Here is a 17,275-nt window from a genome sequence, read left to right on the forward strand (position 1 = left end):
TCATTAGAACTCACAAGACAAATATGTCAGCCCCTGCTCGAGTTTCGCATATTGTTTTCACGCTTTCCCGAAGTTGCATATTGTGCTCCTGGATTGACCCGTTCCTGTACTTGGCTGCATTTCCTACCTGCCGTTATTCTCGAGTTCCCTGTAATATATAAACTGAGGCAACATTAACATTACAATCAGTTGTACCCAAAGGTCAAACTGTAGCAGTTACACAATGTATCGAGTTAATGATGAAATGCTTGTTTCATTCATTCCTAAATTCAGCGCCGTGACTTGCTTGTTGTGACACTGATACATAAAGGCACGTCCTTTGCAAAAATAATTGTTTTCGAAGCCTCGGTTAGTCCGTGATTGTTTGGGAATAAATGGTATACAAGAGTTCAACTAACCAGACTATTGAGTAAAAGTTGTGTTTTTTCAGTGTAGTTTAGCGTTAAAAATAAAATGACAGGGTGAATGTTATATCTGAAATTCCTACTTGTTATTACTATCCATTAACACTGAGTAGTTTTACCACAATATTAATTGTGATCGCTCTTTCGTTTCCATCATATCAGTGAGCACGCGATTTAGCTTCTGTGTATTACAAGATTTGAGCACATTTGTTTAAAAATAGCTTCAAACACGGTTCGCCTGATGCACCGTTGCTTTATCTGACGGTGGGGAATCACAAGGTACAGTTTGTATACTGCTATCTGCATATTTCGTTTGGAGTTTGTGTTACGAGTTTAACCGTACAGCGCACTCACGTTTCCGAACAGTTCAACTCTTCTCCTTAAACTGGTCTCATTGCAGTTTCTGCCTGTTGAACACCGTGTTCGTTGTGATGATGTCTTGTTTAGACGGCCTTGCGAGTATATTTTAAAATATCTGGTTAAACCAACGTTAAAAAATCTATATTGCCCATTAAAACAGTATACCTTTGTCAAACGCACTATTACTGGGAAAATATTCTAACGTATGTAGAAGTGTGATGGTTTAATCATTAGTAAGGATGCACAGTCCATTGCGATTTTATTGATCGCCCTTACGTAATTTTCAAAAGAGTAGTCAAACCAAAAATTCCTGCCTTCGCTACAATAAAAGGTTATCATAAATATTCCGAACGGAAAACCTCATTTCAATTACGTACGACTAGTGGCCCCAAATAATTAGCAGGTCCTAGCGAAATTATATTTATGCAACTCAGATCACTAAAATTTAATTTTCAGAGCGGCCAGCTGAATTAGCAGTTTTATTTTGGAACTTACTTTCCAATTTCAATCACGAGCAGGGGGAGAAAGGTCAATTTAGGCTCAACATCCGGAAACCGCACCCTATTGAATCTAGCCAGAGTGAAGCTCAGCTCGTCTAATAAACTGATTTATTTATTCAAGATAATCAACACAATTAATAACGATGTGATCTGACAGGTAGATCACAACCGTAACCGTTAGATTGTATGTACAGTGTAACTGTATATTGCGCGATGTTATATCATATAGATTGATGAGAGTAGATGGGGGCATGGTTGGAAGGATAGCTTGTCAGTTGTATAGATAGTCAGAAGCGTAAGAACAGGAGGAGGCCATTCAGCCCCTCGATCCTGTTCCACCATTCAATGAGATTAAGGCTGATCTGCGACCTAATTCCATTTACCTGCCTTTGCCCCGTACCCATTAATATCCTCAGGTAACAAAAAAATCTATCCGCAGATTTAAAATTAACAATTGATCCAGCATCAATCCCATTTGTGGAAGAGAATTCCAAACTTCTACCATCCTTTGTGTGTAGAAGTGTTTCCCAATTTCATTCCTGAAAGGTCTGGCTCTAGGTTTTAGACTCTGATCCCAGTCCTAGACTCTCCAACCAGCGGAAATAGTTTCTATCTACCTTATATTTCCCCTTAATATCTTGAAAACTAGATAGATAGACAGGTAGATAGATAGTTGATAGATAGACGGAACGATATAAACTGTATGCTATGTATTTTTGCGTAAACCAAGAGTATTTCAGTTTAACAGGAAATACTGTAAGGTGACGAGATGTCCTTTGGCAGCTGTTGCCGAGTTTTGGTTTTGTTTGAATACCATTCCTGGAACGGCGAATTCGAGGCGGGAGACCAGATAAAGGATTCTTATTGTGGATTCGCTCAACAACTCGGACTGACGCCTGGCGACTCACACAAATACCTTCAAGTGTTTCCTCACTTTCGTTGCTTCTCAGGGCTCAGCCACGCAGAAAGGGGTCAATAAAAAGTATGCGGACAACAAAAGAGCAAAATACAATAAAACCACCCTCCGGGTCACAGGTCAGCATCATTACTGATTGAGATATTTACAACTCTTCTCAGCTGCAAAAGGTAATCGTACAATGATCCCGCACTTAATAAGAAATAGCGTTTTGTTTTATTCCGCTCCATCAGACACCCTAATGCAATTAGGGGCGATGCCGTTTTATTGAAGGAATCAGCAGGTTTGATTTAATCAGTACATGGTCAGATTTACGATGTTTTAGGGTTGCCGAAAGTGTATTTGGTTAAGGTTCGCCTGAACACCAATAAAGACCATTATTTTTGTCAGCATTTGTATAACGTGACATGCATAAATCACGGCATGTAGGACGGTGCATCGGTTATCGATTGATTGGGCTCTGAAAACGGTCAGACAATTGAAAATTTGTTTGCTGTTGTCTCATGTTTTAGACAAGTTTTATTACCACAATTCAGGCGACTCCCTGTTATTCATGGTTATTAATATTACTGTGCACGTGAAATTATAACATTTTCATTTAAATATAGCATAGACATTTTAGCAATGTCACATTAACATTATAGATTGTATTTAAAGCGCCGATTATAATAATTAAGTGATAGAATGCATAACATATATCTCGGCAATTCTGAAGATACCCGATTCCTATATTAAATTTAAGGGTGTCATTTCCCCTAACACAAAACAAAATCAAAATTTAAATTCATTAATTACTCCTAACATCAAAGGAACATTGCTCGCTTTTTAAAAAATGAATAAAATTGTTGAGTATATCTCCAAAACTACAAGCACAACCTGGATAACTAGCAAGACCAAACCTTAAAAAGCACGAAATATATTTTAGTGAAAGACACGTGTGTTGGAGCGGAGAGAGCGAGGGAGGCGAAATGTAACTCTGAAACGGTTTACACATATCACATCTGACTCCAGTCTGCAACTATTATGGTAATTATATAAACCATGTGTTTAGAACAAACATGTGAACACACTTCCAGTTTCTCCGTTTCAATTAGATTTGGAAATTATGAACTTTTGTGGAAGCAGATTGACAATTTTGAATATATTCTGCATCATAAACTCCAGCGGTTATATTAAAACCTCTGTTACAATGCAGCTAAACCCGACCCTCTGACACCTGAATAAATCCCGCTGTGCTAACTAACAAATAGTTGATTTGGCGAATTTCTGTCGGAGTCCGAGCTGCTTCGTGAAATGCTCTATTGTTCGTTTTAGCGTTATGTAAGAACAGCATCTTATTCAATTATAAATTTGAGGTCCTCATTACTTAGAAATAAATGTGTAAAAATTACAGTCCCTGCCTCGTCTTGAAAGCCAAATTCTCGGTCAACAGGAAGATTGATTTCCGATCACCATTTTTTCCTATATTTTCCAGGCCTTGATGTAACAATTTCACCGTAAACATTCATCGGAGAGTGCTATTTTCACCAGATTGGATGATTAGAGGGAAATCCAGGACACTTTGAATCTCCCTTCAAATAGAATAAAATATCGACAACTGCGCACAGAAAGCTTCAGACACGTAAATTTAAAAAAAAATCAACTACCTTAGTTACTGCATCCTAAACTCTGGTTATATAAACTCTCAGGTTATAAATAGTATGATCGCCCCTTAGCGACTTCATAAAATGCAAGGGAACTTTAAATTGAAATGAGTTTAAATTAATTATATTTTAAATTGATAGTTAATCATATTTATAATTGTAATATTGTTAAATGCCATAAAACTAAGTCAAGTCATAACATTACAGCTGTAATTTGCAGCAAGTTCCTTAGGAGGCGAAGGTTGCAACAAATTCGGCTGGAAATTCGATTGAGAAACATTTAATTTTGAATTACACACGGGCCGCCGTTTTACAAAATAAATAGGAGGTCATCGAGATAGATTTATTGTTTCAAACAATTTAGAAAGATGCTTAATTAATTTGTGCTGCCACTTGAGTCTCCTAATACTCACCAGGAAAATATTAAATCTGTCAGTTAACAATATCACCATACAAATAATTTATTACAAAAAGGCATTCATGATAAATAGAGGGAATTAAAAATACAATATAGTTTGTCTAATCTAGATTGATGTATCCACAGACTAACAATAGTACTTGCTACAAAAAATACTTCACTCGCCCATTTCATGAGGAAAAACTTAAACAAGCTCATTCTCTCCAGATCGCCTTTCTCTGTTTCCGAAGGCGTCTAAATAAATAAACCATTTTACTGAAATGTGCTACAGTGCGGGTTTCATTTTCAAGAGTTACCTACAATAAATTGTGCTAGTTTACAAACAGCTGAGGGCACAGCCTTGGTAGGTTTTTTTTAAACAAAAGGTATATTATATTTCAATCTGTAAAATCAGCTGAAAGCATCAGCCCTATTGTCGACATCAAATATGTGTGTGATTTGAGCGGGAGAGGCGATTAAATCACACGACAATCAAACAAAGCAATGGTGTATACTTTTAACATAACTGCATTACTTCAGTAAAAATAAACACATTTCTATCTGCTTTAAAAAATAATGTTATATGTATTATATATAAATGTTATACTTATTTGTATATGTAAAGTGTCTTTATTGTTTATATCAAAAAGGGAAAACTATTAAGTACTATCGCAATAGCATCTAATCAAAGTATATATGTAATTCGGGTCATGTTGTCGATACAGTTTTTATCAGAATACCAACATCGATTATTGTAGGAAATTAGCGGCAAGAGAGTTTCTCTGCACATCATTTAATATGCAATTTTAAGGTCGCTTCGAGTTTATTATGAGTTAAAGAATTATATTAGAATTAAGTTTCCTATGAAAAGACTAGATGCTTTATCCTGTAACTTTCTTGTCCCAAATACAGTGCAACTCAGCAAGGCCCGCCTTGTGCCACATCCATTGGGTTGATTACTAATTTTAACATTAAAGTATAGAGCTGGTTTTGAAGGTGCGCTCGCTCTGCTTTGTTGTGATGATAACAGTTGGCTCAAATTATTTTAAAGACGGCATCACAGGACTACACATGTGGTCGGCTGCGAGTCAGAGGTCAAATAGCCTGGCTTGCCCTAAGTCGGCAACATCACAGACCTGATACAACGGGATAGTCAGTTGATGACCTAATTGAATTACCCGTTTTTGTTACAGAGAAAACGAAGCACGTGCGTCTTGTCATTAATTATCTCCCAGAAATACTGAAATCCAGAACCGTGGCAGTTCGGGCCTTCGATTAACACTTAAACTGGAAAGTCTCCCTCGAACAATTGAAACGGGAAGGTCGGGGAAGGGGACGGGCGTCGCCGCTTTTCCAGTTTAAAAAATAGTAGAACTTCCAAGAAATCTTTTATCATTTTTATTATCCCGCAAGTTCAGCAAAAAACTGTGAAGAAACTTCGCCGTCACTCTGCAGACATTCACTCAGTGAGAGATTATTGTAACATAATCAAAGCAAAGCCAGCACACACATGTCAGAGCAACTTATACAAGTCGCTGTTATTCTCCTTTTACACATTCTCGACCACTAAAACCGACACGACTCTTCCTCATCTATAGTACACATCTATAATAAAAACAGTTCTAGTTGTAAAACAGTTCTCTTTCACTAAATAAAGCATTTTTGAGGTTTGCACTGAAATTAGAAGGAAGCCTCTTACTGCGAGTAGCGTGCGTTAGGGAAATGTTGTTAAAATTCTTTTTCTCCCTAAAACAATCTTGGAAAAAGGAAAGTTATTGTTTACTATTGCAACGATTAGTTTGGTCAGAATAAACGAGAAGAACTCACCTTTCGGCTGCTTTTTTGCTTGAAAACTTTATTAATAGAGTGCGTTTAATGGGGACATGAACTAGAGAGCTCTGTGCGTCCACACTGGACTCCCAGCTCTTTGCAAAGCTAAAAAGGTGAAGTTCTTCCAATGTACTGGTTGGGGATAAGGGACGTCAAAGAGCCGTGTTATAAAGCGCTGCATGAAGCAGAGTCTCAATGCATCTCTGAACTTGATCAGATTTTATGTTTCCTGCAGCGAGGCGGCGGCAGTCTTGTGAAAACTGCTCAATGGCCAGACTTTGAGGGCTAAGAGAATCTCAGGATATCAAAATCCCAGACCTTTCAGAGCCTCTCCTTCCAAACACAACTACCACCGTTTTTTGAATAGGTTTGAGCCAATGGAAAATGCGCTGTAAATAATGTTACATCCGATAAATGAAACACAGTATTGGCGCTGGGGCTTTCAAACCAAGAGACGGTTGCACCGAGTAACAAACAGCAATTACAATCTTATAAAGATTCCAGGTGTTTTGCCAGTATTTTGCTTTTCTTTTTCATAAGGGGTACGAGTAGAATGGGACCCACTGATATTGTGTTACAGTGTCAGGAAAATATGTAAAGCGAGTAATGCTGAATAATTGTTCAATTTCTAAAGAACTAGCTGGTGTCGAGGGAAACTTGCTGCAGAATCGGTTTCTACAAAACTCCTAACGACTTTCAGCTTTATTGATTTCAGTTTTACTGCCCATTGAAGTCCCAAAAACGTTTTTTTTTCAAAGGACAGGAAGGTCTTTTTACATCCTGAACTCACGGGACCAATTCAAATAAACAGATGGGTAGGAGCCAATTGAAAGAAAAATAAATACAGCTGTACTTTAAATATCTGAGAACGCCACTAAAAAAATTGGAGCTAATTTTTCCCTCACTCCTCTCGAACGAAACTCCTGCCTGTAGATTTGATTGACACCAGACTTGTGTATTGTTCCGGATCCTTTTCAGTGTACAAACCTCTATTTTTTTTTGAAAAAGAAAACCCCGCAAATGATTTAACCACAATATCTGTGCTTTCCACTGGTTGAGCCAATTAAGTCCAAATATACCAAACATTTCAACTGCTGTTTGTGAAATTAAATGGAAGAGTAAAATGCAAATCAGCCTGAACTAGGCACAATTAATCAAGGGCGATAACATGGAGGTGCCATACCTGTAAATAACCCTCAGAATCAACCAATCAGAATTAAGGAACTGTGCGCCGCTTGCATTTTTAATAGCCATTTGTGCCAGTCAACCGCGCCTCTTCCAATCAGCGCACAGCAGGATGCTCACGTGATTACAATAGTCCATTTCGCTGATTGGTCAATTGCGGGTTGCCTCTTGAGTTGAGTTATGTGCTGGGTAGTTGAGTGATTGACTCTATCAGTCTAAGAATATCAGCCTATTGAAGAGGGGTTAGTCTGATAGTGAGCAACAATTCACTCTTGGAGATTGTTTTTTTTTTGAATAGTGTGAATCCATCAAAAGGCGTTTCAAATGCAAGGGCACTAAAGCGGTACATTTTACAAAGTTGTTAGGGCTCTTCGCCCCCTCCTCCACATCTTCTTGCTGATTCCTTGGGAGTCGTGTGATTTTACGCTTTGTGGAGATGGCGATGTTACTGGATGGTGGAGCCCAGTTCCCCACACTGGGGGTTGCTGGCTTTGGTAACCCTCGTCACCATGACATGTCCAACCGGGACCCGGCACTGGGATTCAGCCCGTTCTGCGATTCGCCTCATCCTGGAGCTTTCAAACTGAGCCCGGCGCCTCACGACATCTCCGCCAGTCAGACATCTGCTTTCACCCCACAGGCATCAGGATACACCGCCGCCTTGGCTCCCCATGCCAGCCAAGTTGGCTCTTACAGCGGGACACATTTTAATTCCAGCCGGGATTTCCTGTTCCGCAACCGGAGCGGCGTGATCGGGGACTCTGCTTCCACAAGTGCTCAGCAAGGTATCTTTACTTCACCGAGCGTGGGCATGCATGCTCCCCCGGGGATGGCTGACACTCCGGGACACATTTTATTCCCAGGACTTCACGAGCAAGCTTCCAGCCACACATCTCCCAATGGACACGTAGTGAACGGGCAGATGCGCCTGGGGTTACACGGAGATCTATTTGGCAGACCGGACCCTTATCGAGCGGTGGCCAGTCCCAGGACTGACCCATACTCCGCGGCTCAGCTACATAATTACAATCCAATGAACATGAATGTGGGGATGAACGTGACTGGCCATCATGGCCCAGGGGCTTTCTTTCGGTATATGAGGCAACCTATTAAACAGGAATTGCCGTGTAAATGGATTGATGAAGTTCAGGTCAATCGCAACAAAAAGACCTGCGAACGGACCTTCGGCAGCATGCACGAACTGGTCACTCATCTTACCATCGAACATGTGGGGGGACCCGAACAAAACAATCACATCTGCTATTGGGAACAGTGTTCACGGGGAGGGAAATCTTTTAAGGCCAAATACAAACTAATTAATCACATTCGAGTGCACACGGGCGAGAAACCGTTTCCTTGTCCCTTCCCGGGATGTGGAAAAATATTCGCCAGGTCAGAAAACCTAAAGATTCACAAACGGACCCACACAGGTAATGAAAACGAGTGTAAATTCCCTTTTAAAACAGCAGTCTTCTTTCCAGCTTGTTTACGTCTCTGATTTTCAGAATTAATTTGAAGAAATGCGCGACGTCGGTCGAGATTAAAACTTTAGCTATCGCCTCCGATTTATTTCGCTCAGAAAAACGATTTGCTTTGAATCCCCCGAGTCACAGTTTTCAAAACAATCTGGCGGAGATGTCGGACGAGGTGTTGCTTCGGGTCTTTCCAAAAACTTGACCGGAGAAAGCTTACTTTCACTGTATAAAAACAGGATCGAGAGCGGAAAAACAGCCTGACTGTTTATCAATCGCCGATCAGCCCAGAGGGTTCTTTTTAAAGCCAATTCAAAAGGTGCATGTGTTTGTTTTCTGAACTGTTAGAATTATCCCCTCACAAGGAAAGTCCTCATTTTATTCCAATTGGAAAGGAATAAAAAGAAAGGTCAATTCCTTGTCGTAGCTTCAGCTTGGTAGCAGTGATTTTTTTTAACATCTTCTAAACACGTTTGGCAATGAAACAGCGAGAAATCTTTGTGTATTCCATTAATTTATTTGTCCCTTTTTTTCTGAGCAAAGGGGTAGAAAGCAAATTGCCGGCGTATTTATCCGAAAGACTGCAAATTGTTGAGGCAGATTGTGTAGCATTTTTGAAGTCTTTTCCCCTTTCATGTCTGACAAGTGAGAACACTTCAAACTTTCATTTAGTCTCCTCCGTGAACCGTTTTAGCAATCACTTCAATACAATTAAATACAATACAATACAATCACTTCAATACAATTCATGGATTTAACTAAATAAGAATTATGTTTATATAATATATAATTTACTAATTTCAGTGAAGGAATTAATTTTATAATGAGCATATTTAATACCTAAAACATTGATGCTATTTTAATTATCTACCTTTTGGTAGATTTCTTTTGGATTTGTATCTCCTTGTTCGCTATTGATTACAGTCTGCTGTCGCGACAGAAGTAACAGGAAAATCTTCACCTAATGTTTAAATAGAACTGCAGCGGGGCTGGGAAAATAATGGAACCGGTAAATTAATGTATACGTTGGTGAATGTTATATATCTGTACATATACGCTTTTTGCTTTTGATTTCACTCAGGTGAAAAGCCATTTAAGTGTGAGTTTGAGGGCTGTGATAGGAGATTTGCCAACAGCAGTGACCGTAAAAAGCACATGCACGTTCATACCTCGGATAAGCCGTATATCTGCAGAATGTGTGACAAGTCATACACCCATCCCAGCTCTCTTCGGAAACACATGAAGGTAAACTACTTGTTTACTTGTCGCATGTCCGCGGGGTTGACCGCCCATATATTCGGTAGATCCCACATCCGCTCCACACTTTCAGTTTGACAATATCCAAGACTTTGCACATTCTTTTACTCGGACAGTTATTATTTCTTCAATTTTTTCACAATGATTCAAATATATTTTATTTTGGGGACGTTTACAGCTGCTGAACGAGAATGTTCTAGATTTAGGAAAGACAAGGACAAATATTTGTATTTTGTTATTCTAGGTACACGAATCTCAAGGTTCAGATTCGTCTCCGGCCCCGAGCTCCGGCTATGAATCGTCCACTCCTCCCAGCCTTCTGTCTTCAAACAGTGAAGATCCCAGCAAAAACTCAACACCCGCCACACACAACACTAGCAACCACAACCCGCCACTGCCGCCTAATTTCAACGAGTGGTATGTCTGAAAAACAAAACAGGGAGCTTGTTCACAGCCGGACCAACAGCTCGGACCTGTTGAAATCTGAAAGGAAGAAGCAAAGTAAAATCCTTCTGGCAAAAGGTTGGCGCTGGGAGAAGCGCCGACTGATGGTTGCGATCGATGTTTTGCAAGGGGCAAGTTTTGCTGATCGACACTGGCCACAACATAGACACACTTTGCTCAGGATTAGAACCGGATTGTTGTCGGATTCGAAAGGTGATTTTTTGAGGTTTTTTTCCGACAGTTTTTGTTTTTTTTTGCAGTTTTTTTGGGGGGGAGGGAGGGGGATCTCGCGTACACCATATGTTTCCATAGTGAACTCGTGGCACCTCGGAGGCGATTGATTGTGAAATACACAGTCTTTAAAAAGTGCCAAAGTCCTGTTATGTCTTGAACTTAAAAATACTTGTGAATGTATCTCCTGTTCGATTGGGTCAAATCTGTTGTCGTTTTAGTGCTTTTCACAAGCTGGGATGTAGTATCACACTAGTGCAAGATTGTGACAGTTAAGAATAAGGTTGCCTTTTGTAATAACTATTTTCTGTAAATATACATATTCATAATGTCATATTTATCACTTTGTAATTTAATTATCGGTATTTACGTGCCGCGCTGAAACAATATTTATGAAGAATTGTTTTCTAACAAAACCTATGTACAGTTTTTTGGAGGAAGAAGAGGTTATAACCAAGTTAACATTAAACAATTTTGATTTACAAAACAAACGTTGCATTTTTTTGTAACATACAGAACCTCCCTGTCTCATTATCGTACCCCCAATGCAATGTTTCTGACTTAGTGAAGCGGGAGTTTTTAACGCTGGGACTCATGAACTTGCGAATTTGGAACTTAAATCATTTGGAAAATTAATTCGTGTTTAACATAAAATCTTCAGAAGGCAAAACATGCTTTCGAAACAAATATAAAATGGTTCCTGATATAAATTAGATGGCATTTGAATTAATTCTATTGGCGAGTGTGAGTGAGTGAGTGAGGGAGGGAGTGAGGGAGTGAAGATATGGGGGAGGGGACATTGCGGGGAAGTGAGGAATCGTTTGTTCCCATGTTTCAATCACATTTTGTAATGTCAGTTCACTATTTAATTGGTGCAGTAGTAACGGCCATCACTCAACATTTTGGCGTTTGCATTTCCTAATTATTGGTTATCGACGGCTCCTTTATTTACAGGAAAGATTTCAATTCGACTTTTTTTTTCAAAAAAATATCCCGTACATCTGTTGCAGTAATTTGTACTGTGACAGCGGTTTCACACCAGAGCGAGGGCCACATTTTCGTCGAAATCAGGTTTACTTGTGAGCCTGCAATGACTAAATGTAACCCCCGAACAATAAATAAACCAGTTTCGTGTCCGGTAACTTTACACGTGGCTTGTGTTAAAACTCATAAATCTAAAGTCGAGCGGAGGCAGAAGTAAGTTACGCTGCAAAACATTTCTTCTACGTTATAATATGCGGAAGTGTTGGGAATTATGCCATTTACCACGAATCCAACTCCGCTGCAGATCCATTTGAAACAGAATATTAAATCGTCTGATTCATTTCACTGGAAGTGACAGATATCTCTGAGGGTTTTATAAACACCGAATATTCAATTCTTAATTCATAGTGGCTCCTTTTCTGAAACCTTGTAACAGATCTAAATAGCTGGCAACTGCGAGCTGGCACTAAGCTAATAGTATATGAATATATATTTCAGAAATAGGCCAAACGCGTGAGTTAATGACATCACGGAAGCTGCTGTCTTTGGGCTGTCTGAGATCGAGTGCAAAACATGTGAAACATGTCTTACAGGCAGCAGAGATTAACTTTAATATCGTGTTGACCTTGGGTGGTGCTTTACATTTTAAATATAAATCATGCAATCCTTTCTCCTATCCTGCCAATGTCTATTGGGATTGTCTAATCTAAACTTAGTCACTAAAAATATAAACAGCTCGTTCATCTCGGCTGACAAATTGCTATTTTGGGGATCAAGATGAACTGTGTGATTACACTTTAAGCAATTGCTGACAATCAATAATTTTAAATTGGAACACTAAAAATATGTTCTGTTGTTTTCTGGCTAACATTTCTTTCCACTTAGTTGTGTATGTGCTGACTACAATATATATACAAAACCCTTCAGCATATTTAAACCGAATGGTTAGAAACTCGCGAGGAACAGGGTTTGTTTCACATCCATTATTTTGCTTTTGAATTTTTTTATGTTTTTTGGCTTAATATTATGCTGACGTAATGGATTACACAGACTGGTTGCATCATTTAGAAGGTTTTAATTGTTCATTGATCCACTTAAGCATTATGGTGTTATCTGGTTGGTTTGTAATACTAAGATGTTTACCATTCAGGTGTAAGCACATCCTTCATTTTGAACTAAAGATGGAAACAAGCTTTTGTTAGACAATTGCATTAAATACAACATAAAGAACTATTATGTATATTCAATCCAACTAATTAAAATATTTCACAGTTGTATAAATTAAATAGAGCCAACATCAAAGGGGTTTTCTATATAGTGAAACAGCGCTTATTTGATCGAAGCTAAATTGAACTAAAACTTTTTTTTAAACTAATTATAATTTCTGTAGGATAAGACTTTGTAAGAAGTATCAACCCTTAACGGCACCAGGGTTAAGATGCGCTTGACACATTGCCCTTTCCTCTGCATTAGTCTGCTGTGACACGAGGTGTGCGTGAGGTTGTAAGTGCAAGTGAACGTTTAAGTGTGTATCTGTGAGTGTGTCTGTGTGTACCTGAGGGTGACTGAGCGTTAGTAAAGCCTGTGCGTGTAAGGGAGCGCATGTGAGTAAGTGTCTGTAATGTGTTTCTGGGTACGTGTGTGTATGTGACGGGGTGTATGTAGATGTGAGTTTATATGTGTGTGTGTGTTTGTGAATATTTGAGTGCATGTTTGTGTGGATCAGCGCACTGAATGTTTTGCTCTCCTCGGCTTTTCCACCACTTTGAACTTGGCAATGATCACCGCTCCGGGTCCTGGCACTTATTTACAAGGACGACATTTTCCACCACTTGTTGCTTCACTCAGTGACCTCGGAGAGAAGCGGCACAAACTGCAGACACGAACGCCAACGTTTGGGCAATTAGCACCATGCTAACACCAGAGACGCAAACGGAGGCAGAAAAGTGCGGTCTGTGGCACAACTATCATGTTGTAATCTTATCTCACATAAACAATTGTGCTTTTATAAAAAAAGAATACTTCCGTGCTATTTTATGCAGGCCTGTTTCTGCAGCTTAATTCATTAAAAGTTACAAAATCGTTAATCCACCTTGCTGTACTCGGAAAAGAAATAATCTGAAAAGGCTAGGGTTGTTTTCCGTAGAGCAGAGAAGGCTGAGGGGGGACATGATTGAAGTATACAAAATTATGAGGGGCATTGATAGATTAGATAGGAAGAAACTTTTTCCATTAGCGGAGGGGTCAATAACCAGGGGGCATAGATTTAAGGTAAGGGACAGGAAGTTTAGAGGGGATTTGAGGAAACATTTTTTCACCCAGAGGGTGGTTGGAATCTGGAACGCACTGCCTTAAGGGGTGGTAGAGGCAGGAACCCTCACAACATTTAAGAAGTATTTAGATGAGCACTTGAAACGCCACAGCATACAAGGCTACGGGCCAAGTGCTGGAAAATGGGATTAGAATAGTTAGGTGCTTGATGGCCGACACAGACACGATGGGTGAAGGGCCTGTTTCTGTACTGTATAACTCTATGACTGTAATCATGACAAGCAAAGCAATTGTTTAAGTGGCGGATTTAAAACAATCTGCTTATTATTTCATTTTAAACTGCCATATTGCAAAATCATTGTGGTTCAAGACTACTTTAAAGGTTTTTTAATATAATCTAAACTTGGGTAATTATTAAATTATATCTTAAAACTTTGAATGGGACGCTAATTACTCACTTGAGATGTGGGTCATTATGTGCAGAATGCAGCCTGAATATTGAGTCTTACTGTTCCTTGGGTTTTAACTGATTATTTTATTGCATCACAGGAGTGCAGATTCAGCGGTACCTTGCAACCAATTTAAATCCATTTTCAGAAGTTGTATCGTGGGAAGTTTCAAGAAAGAAACAAAAAAAAATCAGAAAATACCCAGAATAAAATTGCGTGGGGATTTTACAGTCAGGCAGCTGAATTCTATCACATTTAGGGATCAGAGACACAACAGTGTTGCCTTGGAAAGCTTTTCAGCTTTATATTTTTTACAACCAGGGGGCACAGATTTAAGGTGATTGGTAGAAGGATTAGAGGGGACATGAGGAAAAGCTTTTACACCCAGAGGGTGGTGGGTGTCTGGAATTCACTGCCTGGATCGGTGGTGGAGGCAGAAACCCTCAACTCATTTAAAAGGTACCTGGACCTGCATCTGAAGTGTTGTAACCTTGCAAGGCTATGGACCAGGTGCTGGAAGGTGGGATTAGATTGGGCGGCTAGTTTTTTCGGCCGGCATGGACACGACAGGCTGAATGGCCTCCTTCTGTGCCATAATTTTTCTATGGTTCTAACCTTAGGACCTTAAGAGGTAATAGTTCATAGTGACCCCTTGGCCAGTTAACTGTTTACAGTTTCCTTTGTCCATCCTACACGTTTGAACCAGATTACAAAACACATCCGATTCAATATCCATAACCTTTATATGTTAGTAAATCTTTCAAGGATGCTAGATTAAATCTGGAACGAATTTATACAGGACCGCGGAGTAAACAGAGAACCTAAAAATATTAATGCTTTGTTAAACATTTATGATGAAGAACTTTTCAATATTTTGTAAAGTTTAAGCTATGTTTCCGACACTGCTGAAAATTGGAAAGCGCAGATGAACTGTTTCTTGTTGCTGTATATCTGCTGTTGAAGACAACTGAGCGATACAACAGATGAAGGTACCTCTGATGTGGAGCTTTATTTGCAGTGGAATTGCAGCCTTTATAAACGGTATTTATGATAGTGAAATACAAGCACTAATTAAATAACCTATTTTGTAAGAATGCTGCGCGCTTGTTGAAGCCAAAACCCAGTAAGGCCAAGATGTGTGCAATGAGGAGCCTATCAGTTCTTGACCTGCATTTTTGTTTGTACATGTCACTGCTTGTAAATACCACTGTATTTGTAATAGTCACTGCATTTCTACATATCTCCATGATTGTACATGTCACTGTGTTTGTACATATTACTGTGTTTATACATGTCACTGTGTTTGTACATGTCACTGTGTTTGTACAGGTCATAATATTTGTACATGCCACTGTTTGCTCATATGACTAGGTAACATTCACAGCACACAAGTGCCAGGCAATGATCATCACAAATCAGGGAGAATATAACCCCTTCACATTCAACCACAGTAACATCGCTGAATTCCCCCATGATCAACATCCTGAGGGTCAGCATTGAGCAGAAACTGAACTAGACTAGCCATATAAATATTGTGGCTCAAGAGCAGTTCAGAGGCTGGGAATTCTTCAGCGAGTAACTCACCTCCTGACTCCCCAAAACTTATACACAATCTACCAGGGACAAATCAGGAGTGCGATGGAATACTCCTAAGCTTGGCACAATTCAAGACAAAGCAGCCCACTTGATGGGCACCCCAGCCACTACCTTAAACATTCACTCACTCCAACACTGGGACACAGTGCTAGCAGTGTATAGAATTTACAAGATGCATCGCAGCAACTCACCAAGGTTCCTTAGACAGCACCTAGAAGAACAAGGGTAGGAGGCGTATGGGAACACCACCACCTGCAAGTTCCCTTTCAAGTCATACACCATCCTGTCTTGGAACTATATCGCATTCCTTCACTGTCACTGGGTCAAAATCCTGGATCACCGTACCTAACAGCACTGTGAGTGTACCTATACCACACAGAATGCAGTGGTTCAAGAAGGCAGCTCACCACCACTTTCTCAAGGGTAATTAGGGATGGACAACAAATGTTGGCCTTGCCAGCGATGCACACATCACAGAAATGAATTAAAAGAAAATTTGCACATGTCACTTGATATGGTCATGACACTGTGCTTGTATATGTCACAATGCTCATACATGCCAATGTGTTTGTACATATCTTTGTGTTTTTACATGTTGCAGTATTTATACATGTCATCATGTTCCTATATGTCATTGTAATTGTACATATCATGATAAATGCACATGCCACAGTGATTGTACGTGTCATTGTGTTCATACCTATCACTGTGTTTGTAAATGTCACCGTGATTCTACATATAAATATGTCTGTACATGTCACTGCATGTACATGTAACTGTATACATACATGCCACTGTCTTCATGGATGCAACTGTGATTGTAGGTACTTCTCATTGTGATTGTATATGTCAGCATGTTCATACATCTCACTGTACTTGTATGCTTCACCATGTTTGTAAATGTCATTGTGATTGTACATGTCACCATGACTGTACATGTCATTGTGTTCATACATGTTTGTAGCTATCACTGTGTTTATACATATCACTGTGATTGTACATGTCACTGTGATTTTTTTTAAATTCGTTCATAGGATGTGGGCATCACTGGCTAGGCCAGCATTTATTGCCCATCCCTAATTGCCCTTGAGAAGGTGGTGGTGAGCTGCCTTCTTGAACTGCTGCAGTCCATGTGGAGTAGGTACACTCACAGTGCTGTTAGGAAGGGAGTTCCAGGATTTTGACCCAGCAACAGTGAAGGAATGGCGATATAGTTCCAAGTCAGGATGGTGTGTGACTTGGAGGGGAACTTGCAGGTGTTGGCGTTCCCATGCATTTGCTGCCCTTGTCCTTCTAGTTGGTAGAGGTCGTGGGTTTGGAAGGTGCTGTCTAAGGA

General features: G+C 39.7%; 1 protein-coding gene across 1 annotated transcript; it reads left to right on the forward strand.

Moving 5' to 3' along the window:
* Positions 1–7,671: 7,671 nt before the first annotated feature.
* zic3 (zic family member 3 heterotaxy 1 (odd-paired homolog, Drosophila)) lies at positions 7,672–10,391 on the forward strand. Its single transcript, XM_068047911.1, has 3 exons — positions 7,672–8,665; positions 9,789–9,952; positions 10,209–10,391. The coding sequence occupies exons 1-3, from the start codon at positions 7,672–7,674 to the stop codon at positions 10,389–10,391; spliced, it is 1,341 nt and encodes a 446-aa protein (XP_067904012.1).
* Positions 10,392–17,275: the final 6,884 nt, after the last annotated feature.

The sequence above is a fragment of the Heterodontus francisci genome, chromosome 15, assembly GCF_036365525.1.
Source record: "Heterodontus francisci isolate sHetFra1 chromosome 15, sHetFra1.hap1, whole genome shotgun sequence".
NCBI classification, from domain to species: Eukaryota; Metazoa; Chordata; class Chondrichthyes; order Heterodontiformes; family Heterodontidae; genus Heterodontus; species Heterodontus francisci.